The sequence below is a fragment of the Phyllostomus hastatus genome, unplaced genomic scaffold (genome assembly GCF_019186645.2).
Source record: "Phyllostomus hastatus isolate PE091 unplaced genomic scaffold, TTU_PhHast_1.1 phas_contig_1, whole genome shotgun sequence".
Lineage (NCBI taxonomy): Eukaryota > Metazoa > Chordata > Mammalia > Chiroptera > Phyllostomidae > Phyllostomus > Phyllostomus hastatus.
Window position 1 is genome coordinate 43,627,988 of NW_025333498.1, and position 22,346 is coordinate 43,650,333.

At 37.2% G+C, this 22,346-nt stretch overlaps 1 protein-coding gene across 3 annotated transcripts in view; it reads right to left on the reverse strand.

The window, feature by feature from the left end:
* Positions 1-358: 358 nt before the first annotated feature.
* Positions 359-22,346, reverse strand: part of ARHGAP15 (Rho GTPase activating protein 15) — a 619,068-nt gene continuing 597,080 nt past the window's right edge. For all 3 annotated transcript variants that reach the window (XM_045838525.1, XM_045838438.1, XM_045838608.1), the window contains one exon: positions 359-1,768. In XM_045838525.1, coding sequence (XP_045694481.1) covers positions 1,585-1,768 — 184 coding nt within the window. In that variant the 3' untranslated portion in view covers positions 359-1,584. The remainder of the gene's footprint in view (positions 1,769-22,346) is intronic.

Genomic DNA, 22,346 nt, shown 5'->3' on the forward strand with positions numbered 1-22,346 from the left:
GATTCTCTTTGGCTTTGTGGTATGTGTATATGTCCCACTTGATAAAACCACACTTCAGCATTTATTGTGGTTGTTTCTCTGTTCTTGGCCATGAGCCGATGTACTGGTGCCATTGCCAAAATGAAGACATTCAAGAGGGCAAGGGAAGTCTCTCCTTCCTCAGGCAGTTCTGTGGGAGCTGGAGCTGCGTGCACATGTGGCTGTCTCTTGAGCAGACTCTGCCGTAGACTCCATCTATGCAGGCCCCTGTGCCTCTGAGCTCATTATTGCTCTTGGTGTTTGCTCTTGGATTCGTGCTTCACGTGTTTATTTACATGCTTTATTTTTCATTTTATGAACAAATCAATAACTAGACTTATTCTTTATCATACTGGATTAGTTTTATTTATTCCGTTTGAATTTGATTAAAACATTGTCAAACATAAGTCTACATTTTTATCAGCAGAATATTTTCACAAAACTGAGTTTGAGACGTGTTCAGCTAGAACATACTTTTCAAAATAAAACAATGTTTGATATATCCTAGACAGTTACCCTTTTGTTTATTGATGACAACTGAAACTAACCATCAAATGGAGAAAGCAATCCAAGTCTAGTCAAGTAATCCTTAGGGCATATGAAAAAAGGCCTTTTAAAAAAGATTTTTTCTAGATTGATTTAATGTAATTCACCAATAAAGCATCCTTAGAAGCATAATAAAAATTCTACATAAAATGACACAGCCAAGGGAAAAGGAGGATATACAGTTTGACAAAGCTTCAAAATGGATGTTAACATTAAAATTGAGCAGTCATGCAATTCCTGAATAGCATAAAGATCAAAATTGCAGGGCACTAATTTTGCTTCTAATTTATAAGACAGTATGTTTATGGGGCTGCAAATAGTATATATAAAAAACATATCCAGTGGCAAATGTTCTGAACTGTCATTTTTCTTCAGAAAAAAATTGTCACTCAATGATAATTTGTACATTCTACCATCCAGCACGAAGGATGTCTAGACTATATTTACACATATAAAAATGTTCTTGAAAGATAAAATGTGTCCATTTTCATTAAGAACCTGACCTCTTTGGTTCTATTTAAAATTTATTAATTTCTGCCTTCCTTCCTCTTTTGGTTCTTCTCACATGTAAGAAGCAGTGTGGGAACATGTATGAGGCAGCCAGGGTAATGAGAAGGCTCACCTGTGTGCACACATACTCTCAACCATGCTCACACTCACTCACATATCTATGCACATACAATTACACACCCCATGCCCCGGAGCCCAATTAAAATTATTTTTTGGGGTATGTGCCATACTGTGCACATTATTGAATAATGTGGAGCATGCATGATGTACAGCTAGAAGTGCTGAAAGGAAGAGCACTGAAGGGGTTAATGTAGAACACATATAGGCAAATATTGTCAAGTATTTTATTCAAATGTTTGGAACTTGAACACAAAATCATCATTAAGTTTTCACAAAATGAGACATCTGTCGCTTGAAAGGAAAAAAATATTTCAGAAATATGTTTACAGAAATGTAAAAATATTAGGCATTGAGACAGATGTGAACATATTCAGTAAGTTGTCTTGTCTGTCAGTCTTCCTCCGAGCCGAAGATCTTATTGTACTCACTCAGCATGAGCTCTGCTATCTGGTTTTGGTATACCATGTGTATTGCCATGTTCCCTGTTTCGTTTTCAGCTCGCAGAAGGGTGGGTCCAAATACAATCCCTAAGCTTTGGGTTGACATGAGGTTCTTGGAGGCTTTGGCCACTATCCTGTGGGGGGGGGGGAGAGAGAGAGAAGGAGACAGAAAAAAATATTCCATTGGAGCTTTAAATAGTAGCTACTTTTGAATTATAAAGTTCTGCATTCTTATATTCTTTTTTATTTTTAATTTCAATTTAGAGAAGGAAAGTAAAGGCACTGGTTGGCTTTGACAAAAAGGGAATGCAACATAAGCAAAAATTTTTCTAGGTTCAGAGAAACAACATCTAAGGTAACTATTTAATCTTCTATTCTTTATACTTCATTGTATGGACATAGAACTGATGAGTTTTGGGGGAAAGAATTCATAGCTTGTTATGTCCATAGTACCTGGCTATTGTGGGTGCTCTATGAATGTTTGTGAAATGAATAAATGTTATATTAGACAGCAAAAGTTACTGTGCAGATTTAACAGGATTCAGACTTTAAAGTGTTTATAGTCAATGGAGGAAACAGGTGAGACATGGGTAAAATACATGAGAATCTAAATGAGAAAAGTAGAAAACTACATGTACAATTAATAATGGAAGGTAAACACAAAGGCTGAGAAAAAGTATTTTTAGTGTTTAGTGTGAGTAGAGATTTCCTGACAAATGGTAACCAGAATATGTATAGTAGAGAAGGTAGGATCTGAGACATTCAGATGTATGGTAGAATTCTAAGTCACTCCATTTATTTTGGTCAGCCAGTTTAGCTCACATCTCAACAAAATGCTAAATCCTGTGCAGATGGTTCTGCACTGGAAAAGAGTTCCACTGGAATCAGAAATGTTTGCTTATGTGAAGACTGTACAGAGAGCTGGAATACCAATGAAACATTAGGATGTGGTCTTCTTAATGATAATGCTTTCCCTGCTTCAACACAGGATTCTTAAAAAGAAAGTAAAGCCCTATTCTATAAATTGAGACTTTAAAATGGCTAATTATTAATATTGAGCCCTACTTGGTTTTATATTAAAATTAGGAAAAGAGAGAATTTAGTGATGGTAAAAGAGATAGGGGAGGACTGAACACTAAGAAATACTAAACTCTGCATTTGACCAGACATCCCAAGCCAAGGGATATATGAGCATAGAGAATAAATAGAGGCAAAGGAAGACTTCACTGCAAGGCAGTGGGGTCTTTGGTCTCAGAGTCCATTATTGAACACTGGCACAATGGTTGGATTTTAGAGGACTCTTTATTTGACCTGTGTGGTCATACCTAGTCCCCAGGCAGAGGAGGCAAGAAGACTTGTTTTATTTCCATCCTTTCACAAACATAAATCTCTAAAGTACCACTTCTGTGACCAGGAGGGTATGCCTTGTCGCTCCTGAAAGAGATTGAGAAGGACTATGCATTTGTGACTTGCCACAGCCCAAGTTCGTGGTCAGCAATTTCTCCAGAGATTTTTATACTTTTCCTTCTCAGCAAAAGTTCTGGCCTCAGAATCAACAGCATGGCCAAAGCTAGAGCAGGACACCCAGACTGAGTTTACATAGGGTGGAAAGTGGGGGTTTGGATCTGCAAGTCAGCACCCCTCTTGGGGAAGGGGTTCTACCTTAGCTGGTGGGTCATGGAAGGGAGCTCCTGTAATGCATTTCTGCCAGTGCATCCATTTCCTACATTTTCTGTGTACAAATGTTCATGTTGTGCTTCTATGCATGTGTAAGTATGGAACAATCATTCATCTCAAACCTGTATCCTCTGTGCCCATTTCTCTGCACACTTATTTGATTTTAATAACACCAACTTATGAATGCTTTAAAGTAATCACTTAGAAGTAGATTTTACTAAATAATATATAGTTTTGTATTTTTATTATATTTGCATTACTTAGGTTAAATTTCTTAGATTGGAATTATTTCCCGAGTTGGGAAAATCAAGTTACTTGCAATAACTCTTAGAAAAATCAAATGCAGTTAAGAAAAAAAGTAAAAAAAATGTGGATGTTTATTACACAGAATACATGCTATCTTTCTTATTCACTGTTACAAAGTGTATGCTTGTTTGTGGGTACATAATATATAGATTTTATTGGCAATTTATATATTAACTATTAACCAACTGGTGGTTGGTGTGTTGAGAAATTAGTCAAACTTTATGTTAGAAAAGATGCTGATAGTGAAGACTAATTTGGGGTAGAAGTTACCAACTACTAAACTATATGATTCATGCAGATAAGCAATATGTATTCTCATATTAACATTTAAATTAGATGAGATTCCTTTCTAATAGATAGTAGAAATAGATATTTCTAGGAATGAAGGCCCCCAAACTGGGGGTGCTTGGGAAAATGTTTTAATGCTATTATAAACTTTATTATTCAAATATGAATGCACCTAGTCTCTACCACAGTAGACCCTTAAATAGTTAAGGGCCACATAGAAAGTCAACCACAAGTTAAAAAAATAGCTAGAATACTATCAAACAAATTTTTAAAATCGTACATTTTTTTAACCTCAAAACAATGCATATTATAATTTCTGTGGGACAAGCTGAGCATTGCAAGCACCATTATTTCTGAAGGCTTCAACTTGTAAAACATATGTGCAGGACAACAGAGGCTATTGAAAGAAATAAGAGCTCTGCATGCCCCCCCCCAAAAAAAATCAATCTACTATCTAAGATGGAAAACTCCAAAAAGAATAAGTTGTATTTCCAGTAGCTTAAAATAAAGTTGGGTTGTATTACTGGAATGGGGGGAATCTGATTCAGAAACCAAATACATTTTTACTATGTGTTTGGCACTATCTTCAGGACAGCTTTCACAAAAGTGAGTTCTGCAACACACTATTTCTGTGATATATTTCACAAAAATAGCATTCCAGAGTAAAATAAGTTTTGAAGAAACTGTATGCCATTTGTTCTTGAAAATTCACAGTGCACAATGGCATAATAAAGGCTCTGACAAGTCCTACAGAAAGTACCTCTGTTTATCTTGGTATGACTTGTGTGTTCCCCAACTTACTTGAATATTATGGATTTTCCTGAGTGACAGCGAGGAGCAGATATAACGTGTTGCTCTAGTTGCTTTGCTAAGGGCCTACTAAATAAGTCTGAACACATTATGGACTCTACCCTCCTTGACACCCTGGTTCCAGGACAATGTAGCAGCTCACTCAAGGGTCAGATGGTGGTCCTTCCCAGTGAGTCCCACCCCTCTGGCAGGGCTCAGCGTTCATTAGGCCTTAGACTCCACAACAGTGATATAAATTTCAAGTTACCAGTTTAACCTGTTTTCATCAGAAAACAAAAAGATACTCCCCTTCTATGATAAAAATAAAAAGCTAAAATGGAAAAGAGCACATCGGAAAGAGAAAGGAGGATGCAAAGGCTTGGCTGAGAGATTAACAAGCAGTGGAGGATGGATGGGTAAGAAGGTGCAAAAACATTCGGACCTTAGGTCAATATTTGGAAATTCCTCTGCATGTTTGTTTACCCATCATTAATTTACTCCTAAGAAATCCTCAGAGCAAAGTACCTGATTTCTAAACAACATGAAGAGCACAAAGTTTAGTGCCTGTGAACACTCAATAATTAGGAAAAAGACCCCAAAGTGCAACTCTTGAAAAAGACTATTTATTAATACTGTTTAGTTTAAAATAGCCTGACAAAAATAAATATGATTTTATGAATTTGTTCATGAAACAGAGCTTGATATATACTCATTGTAAAAGGAATCGTTATACCACTAAGTAAAATTCAAGTTTATAAAATCTTGAAGTGGGTAAGAACTCATTTTTCTGGCAAGAGCTTAAAAGGATGATATACAGTTTACAGCATAAAAAAGGAGAGGAAATGCCAGAGCTACTTTTTGTCGAGCCCAAATGGAAGTTGCAATGATCCATCAATTTAAGATTATTTTAGAAACAATCTATAATCCAGTGCTACAGATGTTGGACTCCAGACAAAAAAAATCCTCACAGCCTTATACTGGGTAAATTTTTCCAAGAGTGAGCTGAATTGCTAACCCCCCCAAATTTCTTAGTTGCTTAAAATTATAGCCAAATGACTCAAACTGAAAAAGAGCTTTACTGTAAAACTCAAAATTAATGCTGAATTAAGAAGACCAAAACATTTAATAATAGTCCATCTCTAAACAGATATATGGATGCAAACTTCCTTTTAAGTTTGAGTTTTGCTGTGGCCATAATGACTTGCAAAGGAAGTTGAAAGCCACATAATTGCCTGCAGGACAACTCTCAAGTTATTGGAAGTGTATTAAAAGTGTTCCCTTCCCTATCTCTGTAATGCTGTGATTTTCCAACACATGTAACTTGAAGGTGGTTTAGCTTGAACAGGGAAAGTGTGGTGGTAAACGTACTCCTGCCATCAAGTCACACCTGGCTTGCAAAATACAGCTCAGCCACCGTATGTGAAATGTTCATTGTGACTTTGACCACTTAAGTGAAAGAGGCTGTTAAAAATAAAATAAATTTTCAATGTGCTTAATTTATGTTTCTTATGTGCTATAGCTACTTTGGGGGTAATTCATGCTCTCCCTATGCTTGCCTATCCTCAATTTGTACAGCATCAGTGTAGACATGATGCTGTCTACACTGGATATTTTATATATAAATATATATAAACATTGAAATATATAATTTATATATATAATAATTGGGGACTTAGCAGGGATTCCACCTTCTCCCTTAAAGTCATGGCTATTATCAGAAAAATTTTTAAATATTGTAAAAACAGAGGAGTACTCACCAATGACTTTGTATTTAACACTAATGTATTTCAAGGTGGTTATTTACTGGTAATTCAGCTATTTGTATATGTTAATTTATAAATCAGTTTAAATTAATTGTAAAGTCTTTAAATTTAGATCTAAATATCATATTATTATTTTCTAATAATAATATCATATTATTATTTTCTAAGCAACTATTTTCCTAAATTGGAATTATTGCTATATTCATACATTTTTGCTTTTTTTTTTTACATAAAGTTTACCATTTAAAAAAAATTTATTTACTTATTTTTAGAGAGAGGGGAAGGGAGGGAGAAAGAGAGGGAGAGACATATTGATGTGGGAGAGAAACATCAATCGGTTGCTTCTTGTACGTGACCGGTGACCAAACCCACAACACAGGCATGTGCCCTGATAGGGATAGAACTGGCATGACCTTTCGCTTTGCATGATGATGCCCAACCAACTAAACCACACCAGTCAGGGCCATGCATTTTTGCTTTCAAATAATCTGTAAAGCCATGTGCATGTAATTCTTGAAGCACATGATAGAAAGGGAGCTTTATCTCGCAGTTGCGTGTTCATAGTTGACATGGCTTTATTCTTTGCATTTATTAAGTACCTTCTTTGCACTGATTTCAGTGACAAGGATTGAATATTTTTGACTATTCATTTCTTTCTTATTTTTATTGATTGGACATTATAAGGAGATTATAAAGTATTTTTAAAGTAATTTTCAGAATATCTAATAACATAGGAGGAATGATAAAGTGAAAAGAATGAATAGCCCACAGACTTCAAAATTACTTATTTCCAGTTATATGTATCCTATAATGTGATAATAACCATAGATAACTGGGTTATTATAGCCAAATCCCTTAAATAGTAGATGACATCATAAAGGAACACTAAGAGTTGTTATTATTTGTTAGCTATCTACTACATGCTAATCAGGATTCTTCAATTATATCAAAATTTTGAAAGACAGATGTAAAAAATCAGCTTCAATTTATTTTTTCTGATTATAAAGTAATACATTCAATTCAAGAGAAATTTCAAAGTTTAGAAAAGTGTAATAAAGAAAAAGAATCCACCAGTAACCATAAACTGTAACTCAATGTAACCATTCATAAATATCTACTGAGTGCCTATCCAGTGTTGGACACTGCTCTGGGTGTTGGTGACAGTGCAATGAGTAAAACACAGTCCCTTCCCATAGAAAGCTCATGATCTGGCAGGAAACCCAGACAACAAACAATACACTAAGCAGTGTGTAATACGATTTTAGGCACTGAAGTACTTCCAGAGAAACTAGGAAAAAGAGAAGTAGTTGTTCTTCTATTGACTTTGGAGATCTTTTTAAAAAAATGCTAATATCTTCAAATTGATCCAAAAAGATGCTTGTTTACTTAGTGTGGGTGGGGCCTGCCTGGCTGCGGATAATGCAGCCCCAGCTAACTCTGATGAGCAGAGTGGTGGAAGTGCTATATGAAGCAGTCAGGGTGCCCAGCACTGAAGAAGCCCTTCCCACAGAAAGGATGGCTGGGCAGAGACCTACTTAGATGCATGCCAGGGGAAGGAGAACTCCAGCCAGGGATGAGTAGGTAGAAAGCCAGTGGTGAGGTTCTCTTTGGTGGGTCTAGGAACAGAAAAGATAGTGTGGCTGGAGGTTGCGGAGTGAGGCAAAGAAGGTAGGAGAGGCTGTGGGGTAACTTATGGGCCTTGGTAGAGATTTAGGATTTAATTCTGAAGATAATGAGAATCCATTCTTGGGTGTTGAACAGCAGAATGACAGTGCTAGGACTTAGTTGTTATAAAGGTAGATACAAAGAATTTATTTACATACCTATTAAAAAAATCTTTTCTATATAATTCTATATTGAATATTTTTCACTTTTATCTTATATACATAGTCTTTATTATTCATTTATGTATGTGATATTTATTTATTCATTACCTCGTATGGGTCAGAATGGATTGTAATCTATGATTTCATAGTATAAGTGAAACTGATATGTTAAAACTTCTTTCAATGCTCCTCCATATTTTGGAGTATAGTGGAGCCTCAGAAAGCTGAGAAGCGATTTGTTGGTAAATCAAATCTCCTTTGTTTGTTGCCTGAGAGACATGCGACTGTTCATAGAGGTATTAGCATGAAAGGGCTTTGGAGTCAAGAATCAAGACCCAAAGTTTTGTTGTACAACTGAAACTTCTTTTCCATGAGCAACTTGGTTGAGAACTAAATTGTTCAAGAACCAAGATGTTTGAGTACCTAGGTTTGACTGTATTTTTTTCAGGTACTGGTTCCCAACCAGAGGCAGTTTAGCCACCCCTGTGAGGCATTTGGCAATTGCTGAAGACATTTTTGATTGTCATGACTGGGTGGGGAGTTGCTACTGGCATCTACTGGGGAGAAGCAAAGGAGGCTGCTAAACATTCTGCAATGCCCAGGACAGTCCCCCATAGCAAAGGATTAGCCAGTCCAAAATGTCAATGGTGCTGCTGTTGAAGAAACCCTGCTATAAAACAAAATAATAGAAATGTAACAACTAGATCAGTGGTTCTCAAACTGTACCATCCATGAGAATGATTTGGAAGCCATGTTGAAACATGAATTGCTTGCCTCTATTCCCAGATTTCTGAATCAGCAAGTCTGGGAGGGTGTTTGAGAATCTGCATTTTTCACAAGTTCCCAGATGATGATGATACTGCTGGTCAGGAGATCACACTTTGACAATTTGCATTATGTCATTAAGTTATGGTTCTTCTTTTCTTTTTTAAATTTTTATATGTTGATTTCAGAGAGAAAATGGGAGGGAGGAGAGAACGAGTGAGAAATATGGATTTTTTTGTTCCACTTATTTATGCATTCATTGGTTGATTCTTGTTTGTGCTCTGACCGGAGATCCAACCCACAGCCTTGGTGTATCAGGATGATGTTCTAACCAACTGAGCTACCAGCCAGGGCTCTTCTTTTCTTAGAATATGATAACAGGAGAAATGTTAGCACATTCCACTGCAAGTAACATAAAGTCCTGTTATCATTGTTATCATTTGGTATTAATTGTTTTAAAGTAATTATCAGTTTGATAGATTTTAAAATTGTTTTTCTTTGAATTTAGGAAATGGGGAAAAATAAGAAATAAGCACTCATGTGGGTTTTCTTTTCTGAGAATAGCTGTTCCTGTCCTCTGCCCCTTTCCTACTGAGAGCTTGTCAGTTTGTTTGTTTAATCCATTTACTTATTTTGTACAATGAAAGTAATACATAGTCTTTGAAAAATGTACAATCAGATGTATGTAGAGTAAAAAAGTAAAATTCTCTCATTTTTAATTAAAATTTCTTTATGTTAACTATAATTAACAGATGGGTGTTCCTTCTGGAATTTTTATCTATCTATCCATCTACCTATCTGCATATATATTTTTTTCTTTCTAAAAACTGAGATTAAAATGCATAAAATGCCACAATTTGCTTTCTTTCCCCTTAAGTATATATTGCGGGCATTTTTCCAAGTCAGTACATATAAAAATACCTCATCTTTTTAAAAAAGTTGTTACATTTTGTAGTATGAAAATATCTTAATTTATTTAACCAATGTCCTTCTGGTGGGCTTTTGGTTGCTTCTGATTCTTTGTTCTTACAGACAATGCTCAATGAATATCTTACACATGTCGATTTGTGAGTTTTTTATGTATTAAAAAGCATGACATTTTATTCTTTTTGTTGTATTTACATTCTCCCAGATTTTTTTTGTTCCTTAGTTTTATTTATTTAAAAATTTATGTTGTCATGTCTAGCAGTATTTCTTTTGGAATTTCTACCATTGTTTTTGTTATTATAAAGTTCATCCATTTAAAGAGATAAGATAAATGTCAATGTTTTCTCCTAGTTTTTCTTTAATGATTTCATTTTGTCATTTGCTAATTTTTTATTACGTGAAATGTGGTGGTAATATAAATTAATTTTTTCTCCCAGGGCTAGCTAATACCCCCATAACATTTGTTGAGAAAGTTGCCCATTCTCCATTGATTTGTCCAGTTCTCTACACTCACAGACACACACACTGGGTACATCGTATTTCTGTCAATAATTCTGTGTGTATTCTAAACCAGTACTGTGCTGTTTAAATCACTGTAACTTTAATACAAATTAGGGATATTCCTCCAAGTATGTTTTGCTTTTTTGGTTGTGAGAGACAATTTTCAGATGCATTTTCTCAGATGAACAAAATGAACCTAAAGAAAGATTGAATGATTTAATCAAAGCCACATAGTAAGTGACAGCACCTAGATTAAGATGAAGATTGTTATTACTCTGGGATATAGATGTTTTCTTTATCAAATAACTAGTATTCACAAATTTTGCATTTGAACTCAAGGGCTTCCCAAGTAAGACCTGAGGCCTGAGGAAGACTTGGAAGGGAAGTGAGTCAGAGAGTCAGCAGGAAGTCTTGGGAGACATATTTTAATTTTTTAATCATATAATTCACATCCAAGAATATATTTACAAAGAAAAGAAGGGTGTTCAGGTAGAAGAAAAACCAACCTTTTCCTCCAGATTCACAGTGTTTTAAACTTCTAAGAGCATTAATTTCTCATTGTGAATGGAACTGCAATATTGGTGGGACAGCCTGAAAATTTCAGCTACAAGTTCCTTTAGGTGTTTTCTCTCAGGCTTCAGGATGGTGTTAGCCATCCATATTTGACCCTGCTAGCAGGAGAAGAACTCTTGAATTTTACTCCCTGAGCTCTGCTAATCTACCAGCACCACTGATAATACCACCAGCCTGGGATCTGGGGGGAGAAAGGTTAGGAAATATACATTGGGAATATTTTTACAAAGGAAAAATTATAAGACTCCCATTATTCTATACCCAGAATTTGTTCAATAGATGGTTAAAAACACTAGAATGTGCTAGTAGCACTTTATACAGAATGTTGGGGGATGTGCATGGATCAGCATTAATTAGGTTGAGTAGACTAAGGCACCAATTATAAGATATTAGTGGGAAATATAGAACCTAAATATTTGCCTTATGATGTTAGAAAAACTAAACGGAACACTATAAATATGCAAAGTCAGAATTCATAACCTCCCTTTTATCTTTCCTTTTCACATAGGTGAAGAGAACAGCTGTTTCATTTCCCACTAAAGGCACCTACATCAAATCCTCAGCATTCACTTGAAAGTTGTCTTTTCATTTAAAGATCCCTGAATAGCTAAAAGAAATAATTTTCAATTGGGCTATCATCATTCAATTGTCCATGCTTAATTTTACTGTCTGAGGAAAATTGAGTTTTAGATACTTTTTGCTGTGACTTGTATTTAAGAGAGAGACTGCATAAATGGAGAACCCAAGGAGAGTGTGTGCAGCAGAGGGACGTGCTCCTCAATGGTGCAGCCAAGGGACCACACAAGTGTGATTTGGGAAAAAAAGAATAGCTAGGGAGCCATGATGACTGAATGCAGAGAGCCATGATGTAGAAGAAAAAGTCAGCTGTCCTTTTGTAAATTCAGTTCCTAGAATTGGCCCAGAGACCAATGTCCCCTTCCTGTCAAGAATTACAGTTGTATATATAGATGAGGCTGCTATCAAGGATTTATATTTATTATAAAAAGCTTAGAAAATGCAGACAAGTGAAATAGAAAATAAAAATCCCTCATAATCCCATCAATTAGCTACTACTACTATTAATACTTGGTTGTTATAGGTTTTTCCATATCTACACTAGAAAGATACAAGGAGTGTCTATCAAGGTTATTAAATATTTTGTGCATAAAAAGGGCATGAGTTTCCCATCAGAAAGCATGTAGAAATGTCTAAGATTCCTGTATTGGATGGAAGTAAATGACATTTAAAATGTTGTCTGGGCTCCCAGATTAATGATAAAAGAGTGCACATTCTTAGAAAGTCAAAGTATCACTTGAGACGAGGTGGAATAAAGTATAATAACTGAGGTTTCTTCCTTACCCTTCCTTGTACCTCTTGCCTTTCCCCAAGATTCAGTCAGCAGCAATTTTGACCTTAGTGGAGGGATAGTACAGCAGAAAAAGAAGAGAAAGGGCTTTGGATTTTTGCAAGTGAGTGTATTTGAATTGCAAAGAATAATGTACCTTTGAGTTTCAAAAACTGAAATGTTTAAGAACTCAGAGTTGCAGCTATGACTTAACCAATGGAATGGGAGGTAGACAGAGAGCCAGGCTACGCTGTTGCTAGAGAAAAGAAAGATTTTCTGGACTGGAAGGAGAATTGGAGAGAGGAGAGCTGAGATTCTGGTGAGATCCCACAGAGGTGGTGAGTTCCGAGCCCTACCTGTCCCTTTTCCCTGGGGATATAGGCTGTTAGAAGGCTTGAGTATTTTGAGATCAGACAGATCCATATTTTTCTCTTGGGGAAAGCAAGAGAAAATCTGGGGATGTAGCAAGATTCCATAATTCCTCATGTTCAATATAGTAAGAATAGTTAAATAAGTTACTGCATGGTTTATCAAGGAAAAGGTGGTATTAAAATAGCTTCACAGAGTTCTGCCTGAACAGTGACAGAAAGTCAGACCTGGTATTGGAAGTTGGGGATGATGACAGAAAACCAAAAGGAAATGAAGATGACAGCCTGGACAGATGACATAAGCCAGACACTTCATACCCTGTTTATCTTCTTTATTATCTTTCTTCAGTAGATTGCAAATATGTTGAGCACCAGGACTTTATTTGTTTTTGTTTAGTGCAATATCCTTGGATCAAGATTAGTGTTTGGCTCATAGTATTAGGTGCTCAATAAAAACTTATTGAAATGCTGTATAAATGGATGCTCCTTGGTCCTACCAGATGCTTAGGCTGTGTGTAGTCCCCCAGGGCTAGAAACAGCCAGGAAAATGTCCTCAAGAGACTATGAATTGACTAGATTGAAATAATTTAGAAGAATGGAACTTAATAGAGAAATTAGCTTTGATTATGGCACAATAATTATGTTTCTTGCACACCTGAATTTCACACCTACTCTGAGATAATAAGAACATAAAGACTGAGACAAAGAGAGCTAATATTTCCTGAGAGTTTGTTAGGGGTCTATAACTGTGCAGGATGCCTTTCCCATGCACTGTCTGACAATGAGTTTCCAACATGTACCCAATTTGAACAAAATGGGTGGGAGGAATTTAGAATAGAATGTAATTTTTATCTGATTTACACTATAGATGTTTGAAGTTAAAGAAGGTGACACCATTTTTCTTGGTCATCTAAAATCTGACCATCAAATTCTATTTTAGGTAAAATGATCAATGTATCTGTAGAAATCCAAACTCTTCCAAACTGTATACATTTGATTCAGAGACAGAAACTATTTATTTTACTATCATGCATATACACTTATAATCTAATCTGTGTTGAGGTGGAAAAATAGAGTACCAGTTTGTGCATATGTCCTTGAACATAGGAATGTTGGTCTAATTCACAACTCTACTGTCCAGCACACACATCTGTATCCCCCTGTTGTATAATAAATTCTGTAGGCAGGATTAAATGTCTAATTTTTTAGAGACCATTGTCACGTTCTCTAGTGGGTTTTGTAAAAGGGTCTTTCCTACTCTTTGGCTGCTAATGGACCATTCTTATATTAATAATTGGATAATGATGATGGCTGATTTAGACATACAGATGGGCCACTCAGACTTTCTTTCAAGGAAGGACTTTCTGCCTGTCTGGGAACAGTGAGGTTCACAGAAGGGCTCTAGCTGTCTTCTTCAAGGTTTGCCTCAATGGCAGTGAGCCATATTGTCCAAGCGCACTGACTGATCTGTGTGAGCATTGCACCCGCCGTGGAACAAAGGACTGCGTGCACTCCAGAGCTCCCTGTGCGGTTGGCTGAAGCCACGCTGGGTTCTCAGCAAGGTTCAACTTTTCCCTCTGCCAATCCTGTTCCCACTGTTTCCCTTCTATAAGAGTTGATCTCTAATAAATGCCTGTGTATCAAGCTGTTTCAGAACTTAATCTGTGATTATTGCTTCCAGGACTGCTCTAGGAAGCCAGCAAAAATGGGGATTTAGAGCTCTGTCACTTGCTGGCTGTCTGGAACTGAGGGTTCTGTCAGTGGTGACAGGCTAGTATAGTTGGGTCTTGACACAAGGTGGCAGTCCAAATGTTAAAATTCTCATTGGTAGTAAATTGGGATGTTATACCCATGGAGGAGTAGTTTATAATATCTTAGGCACTTAAAAATAATGGTAGGAGGTTGTGCATAGTAACTATGAGGTCAATGAGATTGAAGAACTATTGCTAAATACCATTTACACTCCACAAAAAAGTTGTTTGAAATTATAGGCCTTTACCCTGTAAATAAGGGTTGGTTGTAGGAAAGCCCATTATAGAACTAGGCTTACTGATAATGTTGGAGATGATATGGCAGTGAAACAATAAAGATCAGGAGGTGGGCTTAATTGCTGGTAGCCAAGTAGATACAATGATAATAATAACCAGTAGAGACCAAGGTAGAGCCAAGAGGACTCAACTCAGAGCTCTGAAGATGGTTAATATTGTAGAACATGGCATCCCCCAGGAGCACAATAAATAGGTAGCCAACAAGGATGCTATTCAGCTTGTATCTGTGCATTAGAGTAACATATCTAGTCATTGTTTTATCAGCTACTACTGCTTCCTGGGCACTTTCATCTTCTTGGGTCCAGGGACCAGCAGGCAAAAAGAAGAGCAACCGTCTAGTCAGGAATCATTGACCCTGATCAAATGGAAGAGGTAGTGTTGTTGTTACATAATGTAAATAGGGAACAATGTGTGTGAAATCCAGACACACAAGCCTCAAATTTCTCTGTTGATCAGTTGTGATGTTTGATGGATAGTGCGGAAATCCTTGCCTGAGAAGACGCAGAGATTAGGAGCATGAATCTCTTAGGGATGAGATTGGGAGTCACTGTGTTGGGTCAGCTCCCATGTCCAGCAGAGGCTATAACTGAGGGTAAGGGCAGTAACTGAGATTCCCAGAATGGATGGTGGAGGGAGACAATGAGTGTCAGCTGTGGGCTTAGTCCCAGCTTCAGCTGCAGAGCTGGAATTTTCCCTACTATAGCTTCTTTTTCAAAGGCTTCCTTGGGGAGTGAGGCTCCTTGTAGTCCTGGGGGAAATGTTCTTCGAATATATGTAAAAAATGGATTACAGTGACACAAGTGGTAGACTGTGATAGACAAAATATTCTGCCCAGATGTGTCTTCAAGGAAGAACACCCAGCCACAGTGGGTGGTGGTGGCTGGCAGTCGGTGTCAGCAATCAGCCCCTGCAAGCTTTGTCTCAGCTGAAGAGAGCCGCACCCCAATACTCTCCGGGAGAGCCCATGGCCAATGCCCGATCACAGTGGGGGTAGATAGGCCGAGTCATTTTGGTCCATTTGCTGACAACTCTGATGGGACATGGATGCTAGAACAATGTGGGCTGGCCAAGTTTTGTTGGCCCCACATCATAGTTTGACTTCTCTTTTGTTCTTGTCGTGCTTTACCCCTCCTTCTGCTGAAGCTTATAGTTAACTGGTGCCATGTTATATCTGACCTGCAATGGTAGCCGTGAGCTCTGGGGAATCAGAAAAAGCTCTAGTAGAAGGAGAACTAGCTCTTCAAAGGGGACCTAAAATCTAGTCCTAAAGTCACGATCAGCTCTGTGTTCATGAACCATTCCCTTCCATTCCAAATTCATATTTCATTATCACCAAAATGGGGTTAGAACCAGCATGCTTTATGTATAGTACTTTATATTTTATAAATTTGTTCTGGTCATTCTGGAGCAGAGTCTTAGTCCTTGCTGCATGTTAATATCATCTGCTGCACATTCAGAACCATATCAATGTCAGGGACTCAATCTGTTACATTTGGCCTGCAGTAAGGTATGGGTTCAATAAACACTGTGTGTTATTCTGTCTTGCCTGGGGAGAGAACCACTGCTCTAGGGAAAACCTGAAATCTGGAATCTCAGAATCATAAGTTGTTCTCTGAGGTTCTCTGAGCCTTGGATTCCTTGCCCAGAAACTGATGTCATGGGTTGCTTTGAAGGTTAAGTTAAAAATGTGTGCAAAACCCTTCGCAAATTATAGAAACACTGAAGTTTATTACACATGATTACATCTGCTTTTGTCACTTGTAATTCTATAAACAAAGAAAGGGAGATTAGGACTCATTGGTTTTCCATTCTGGCTAGAGCTTTTAAAAAAGCAAAGGGATCACACAGAGATTCTGATTGAGTAGTCCAGGGTTGAGGCCCAGGTATCTGAGTTTCTAAAAAGCTTCACAGATAAATTTGGCATGCAGCTGGGTTTAAAGGCTTTTTGGTAAAATGACCTGTACAAAGGTCACACAGCCCATTAAGTCAAAAAGCCAAAACTGAGATCTACTAGACCTTTCCATGCCTTGTGAGTTTTATCCATGCTGACTGAGTTTTCAATTCTTGCACATGAGTCTTATTGTAATATACATGTTAGTCATAAAATATAGTAATAGAGATAAAGGAGATTTTGAATTTAAAACACTGTATAAATATAATGTGCTACAATTATTAAATATTAAAATAACTATTCCTATCACATTAGAACTAAACCATGTGATTTGTGTGCTTTTAGTGAGTAAGAGGTGAAACTCTGTAGGTAACATAAGGTATTTTTAAGATTGTATGAACCAAGCATAAATTAAGCAAAGTGACACCAAGGCTGAAATAATGTAAGCAAGCACAAAATGAAACATTTCAGTGAATTCAAAATAGAGTAATGCACTGCTACTGCACTGCTCTTGTGAACACGCTGTCTTAATTTAGCATCATGAAGGAAGAGAACAGGATAAAGACAGAGAGAAGGATAAATAGAGAACTGAAGATCATTTTAGTGTGATCACGACCAGGCCATTCACATTTCTCATATAGCCTGGAAACAGTCTCGAACTTATTGGAAGATGTGACCTTTAAATGTTCCTTACTTGCAAAAAAGACAAATGTTCTAGGAGCCGGGTGTTAGCTTGTGGAGTCATCTGTCCTGCCTGCTCTGGGATCGGAGGCTACTATAGGGAGAGAGCAAATTGTAGATGAGCGAATGTGTTATGTGTTTTTTACATTTGCAGACTGTAGGGTAAGCTTTCTTTGACAGCTCTCTGATTTCTTTAACATAGCAAATCCTTAATCAGTCTAGATATGTTAAAATGTGATCTGTTACAGTGAATTGACCTGAGTTGAGTAGTTGAGTTGAAATGTGTATATTTCTCCCTCAAAAGCTGACTTGAAGGGGAGAAAAAATCAGATATTCTATGATATACTTTGCCTTAGTGACAAGATGTTTTGGGGGAAATCATCCAAGCTTGAAATAAAATCTTTATTGAAAGTAATTCTACATTCATGCCAGTCAGATACATTGTATGATTAGACCAGATATCCCAGGGGGAAACGATGGTATACGCACCAGGCAGAGTTGATTATTCAGAGTTCCTGTCAGTTCTTAACTTCCTGACACTGGCTGAAGTATTCATAGCCCCTACAACTCTGTTTCCATCTTTATTTTGAGAGAAAGTTAATACACTTTACCTTAACTACACCAAATGTACTGGAAAATAACCCAGTAATAAGATACACCCCGTCTACCAAGTGATAGCTGTATGTAGAGAGCATTTAGCTGTGCATTTTAGGGAAACAAATATAAGCAGTAAATGACTGAAAGATATTGTGATTACTTTTTCTGCTTGAACTTTAAAATTTCCTGGCAAAGCCTCCTGTGTGCTGTCTTAAAATCAACGTGTATAAATAATCACGGAGCCCAATAAATGGTTTCATTGTAAATTCTCTTCAAATGGGAAGGCAACCTTTATTACTATTATTGTTATCATTAGAGCAATTCACTTATCAATATTATTTGGTGTCAGAAAGACACAGGTGTGCCAGGTAATACTTGGTTCTGCTTAGAAGATCAGCTTCTGAAAGCAACATCCTAAGAATTTTTTTGTGTGGTGTAGTTAATGCTCAACTAGATAAGAGAGAAGAAGGCTCAAATTCAGGGGATTCAGAACAGGCCACCGTAAGGTGTTCCTCTGTAGTGTGTGAATTGCTTTGAACTAAAGGCATCTCTAACGACAGGCTTAAGAGAAACTTCTGTCCCTCTGTTTACTAAATAGAAGAATATGAATTATGGACCTTGACTATAATAAGAGATTATTAGACATGAGCTTTTTGACCTATAACACACATGCAGCAGGGCAAACAACTAATGACTGGGTGTGTGCTCTCCCTGCAAAGGCCTTCTATAGCCCTAAGGTGCCTTACCTCATCTTTAACTCTGAATGTGTAATAAGAGGAGGAACTCCCCTAAACCCTGAATTTACTTACAAAAAATGTGTACAGTATTTTACTGTATATAATGTGCACTTTGTTGCCTAAATTTTTGAGGGAAAAATAAGGGTACACATTATACATGGATAGTGCTAATTCCATCTCTATAGAAATGTTTTAAATTCTTTCATTTATGCTTGTATATTAAACTCTGGAAAGCAATAATGACATCCATATGCAAAATAATACCCCGGAATACAATAATCAGTTTTGTTTCTAAATATAAATAAATAAATAAATAATTGAATTAAAAAATTAAAATGGAAGATTTCTTTTCCTGAAAGTTTGGGCCAAAAACATGGGTGTACGTCTACATGGCAAAATCTGGTATCTATTCTTATGTGTTTAAATGTCAGTCACCTTCAAAGAACCCTCCATTTGATGCAATACACCCATTGGGACATTTTTTCCACTGCTCAAAACAGCTTTTGACCTCATCGATTTTTATCCCTTTTAGTGCTTCTGCCATTTTTTGTTTCACCTCTTGCATGTTGACAAAATGTTTCCCTTTGAGCACTTTTTTTAATCCAGGGAAACAAAAAATAGTTGCTCCAGGTGAGATCAAGTGAATGGGGAGGGTGAGGCACAGGGGTCATGCTGTGTTAGGTTAAAACCTGCTGAACACTCTGTGTGGTGTGGGTAGATGTGCTTCTAATCGCCCATCAGGAAATAGGGAAACACATTGAAAGAGTCTTTTCACTGAAATGACCCCTTTATGAAAAGGGACACAAAGGAAAGAATAAATAAATGGGATTTCATCAAAATAAAAAGCTTCTGAATGGCTAAACAAAACTTTAGCAAAATGAAAAGGGAATGAACCATATGGGAAAATATATTTGGCAATGATACCTCGGACAAGGGTTTGATTTCCAAAATATATAAAGAACTCACACAACTCCACTCCAGGGAGACAAACAATCCAATTAAAACATGGGCAAAGGACCTGAACAGACACTTCTCTAAGGAGGGCATACAAAGGGCCCAGAGACATACGAAAGGATGTTCAGCATCACTAGCCATCAGAGAGATGCAAATTAAAACCACAATGAGATAACACCTCACACCAGTCAGAATGGCCATCATAACAAAATCAACAAACAAAAGTGTTGGTGAGGTTGTGGAGAAAAGGGAACCCTAGTGCACTGTTGGTGTGACTGCAGACTGGTGCAACCACTGTGGAAAACAGTATAAAATTTCCTCAAAAAACTAAAAATGGAACTGCCTTTTGACCCAGCAATTCCACTGCTAGGATTATATACTAAGAACCCTGAAACACCCCAATTCAAAACAACCTAGGCACCCCAATGTTCATAGCAGCACAATTTATAATAGTGCTGGAAGCAACCTAAGTGCCCATCAGTAAATGAATGGATCAAAAAACTATGGTACATTTACACAATGGAATATATGCAGCAGAAAGAAAGAAGGAGCTCCTACCCTTTGTGACAGCATGGATGGAACTGGAGAGCAGCATGCTAAGTGAAATAAGCCAGGTGGTAAAAGACAAATACCATATGATCTCACCTATAAGTGGAACCTAATCAGCAAAGCAAACACGCAAGCAAAATAGAACTAGAGACATTGAAATAAAGAACAAACGACAGTAACTGGGTGGGGGGAGGGGTAATGGCGGAAAGAAGGGGAAAGATCATCAAGGGACGTGCATAAAGGACCCATGGACGAAGCCAAAGAGGTTAAGTATTGAGTGTGGGAGGTAGGGGTGGTTAGAGGGGGAAGTGGTGGTGGGGGGATTTGGAGACAACTGTATATGAACAATAATTAAAAAAAGGGATCTTCAAAAAAAATTTACTGAAGCCAAACACAGCCTCTCCCAACAATGCCAGATGGTACGCTGATGCAGATGGGTTCCTAGAACACTCACCTAGCAGGGGAAGCCTGTACTACAAGGGGTCCATCCTCCAGAAGATAATTCCATTTTGGGATGGTCCCACCTTATTATACCCATGTCCTCTCTCTGTTTCTGAATCTCTTGTGCACGTGAGATCTTCAATTCTCACATGTATGATATATATATATATATATATAAACACACACATACATACGTATTAAATTTCTTAGTGCACCCTTGTTATTTTCCCTTGTTAGTGCATCCCTTGTTAGTGCATCTCACATCTATTTGATTAGTAGACCACCTGAAAGAATTTGGGAGTTGAGGAAAGTTTCTTTTTCCCTCCCACAATTTTAACTTTAGATTTATATCTGATTCACTGTAAAAACAACACATTGTTGTAGTTCTAGAAGAAAGGGAAAGCCATGACCCCCAGTAGATGGTTGCTAGTAGCCACATTCATTTAAAAGTTCACAATTTAGCTTCATAATTATCACCTTTTGGCTCTATATTCTAAAAGACATTGTTTTCATGTCACTGAAGGATGGAAGCAAGAAGGTGAAGTGGCCCATGAGTCGAGCTTAAGGACAGCAATGATAACCTAGTGTCGTGTTGCAGAATATGGCAACACACAAGTTTCTGAGTGAAAAGAATACATATTCTGAGAACCACATTTCCTGCCTGAGCAATGCATGGTTAAAAAACAAATTAAAACTTTTGTTTAAAAAATTTTGTTTATAATTTTTAAAATTTATTTATTTTTAGAGAGGGGAAGGGAGGGAGAAAGAGAGGGAGAGAAACATCAATTTGTGGTTGTCTCTCACGTGCCTGCCACTTGGGACCTGGCCTGCAGCCCAGGCATGTGCCCTGACTGGGAATGGAACCAGTCACCCTCCTGTTCTCAGGCTGGCACTCAATCCACTGAGCCACACCAACCAGGGCCTACAAAATGTTGTTTTAAATTAAAAAAAGATTTTGATTGTTTTTTAATGGGTGAGTGGATAAATGAATGGTGGAACTTCATATAATGAATATTACTCAGTGTTTAAAGAAATGCACTACCAAACTATGAAAAGACAGGAGGATGACTAAATGCATATTGCTAAGAGAAAGAGCTCAGCATGAAAAGTCTACATACTGTATGATTCCAAGTATCTGCCATTCTGGAAAAGGCAAAACTCTGGAGACAGTAAAAGATCAGTGGTTGCTAGGAGTTAGGGTAGAGGAAGTGATGACTTACACAGAGACAGAAGATTTTTAGGGCAGCGAAACTATTCTGTATGGTTTTATAGTGGTGAATACATGCCATTATAGTAATACATTTGTCAAAATGTATATAATTACAACATTAAGAGTGAACATTAATATAAACTATGGGCTATAGCTAATAATAATGTATTGATATAGGTTCATCAATTGCAACAAATGTACCACACTAATGCATGATGTAATAACAGGGAAACTCTGTGTGTGTGTGTGTGTGTGTGTGTGTGTGTGTGTGTGTGTGTGTGGTGGTAGTGGGGGAAGAGAGAGTGTTTGAGAATTCTGTGCTTTCTGTCCAGTTGTCTGTAAACCTAAATCTGTTCTGTAAAATAAAAGCTATTAATTAAAAAAAGATGATAAAAGCAGATTGTATACATTCAGGGTCCAGAGGTCAAGTTTCCTGCTCAATTGTCCTTGTGTCCACACACACTTGAAGTGCTTTG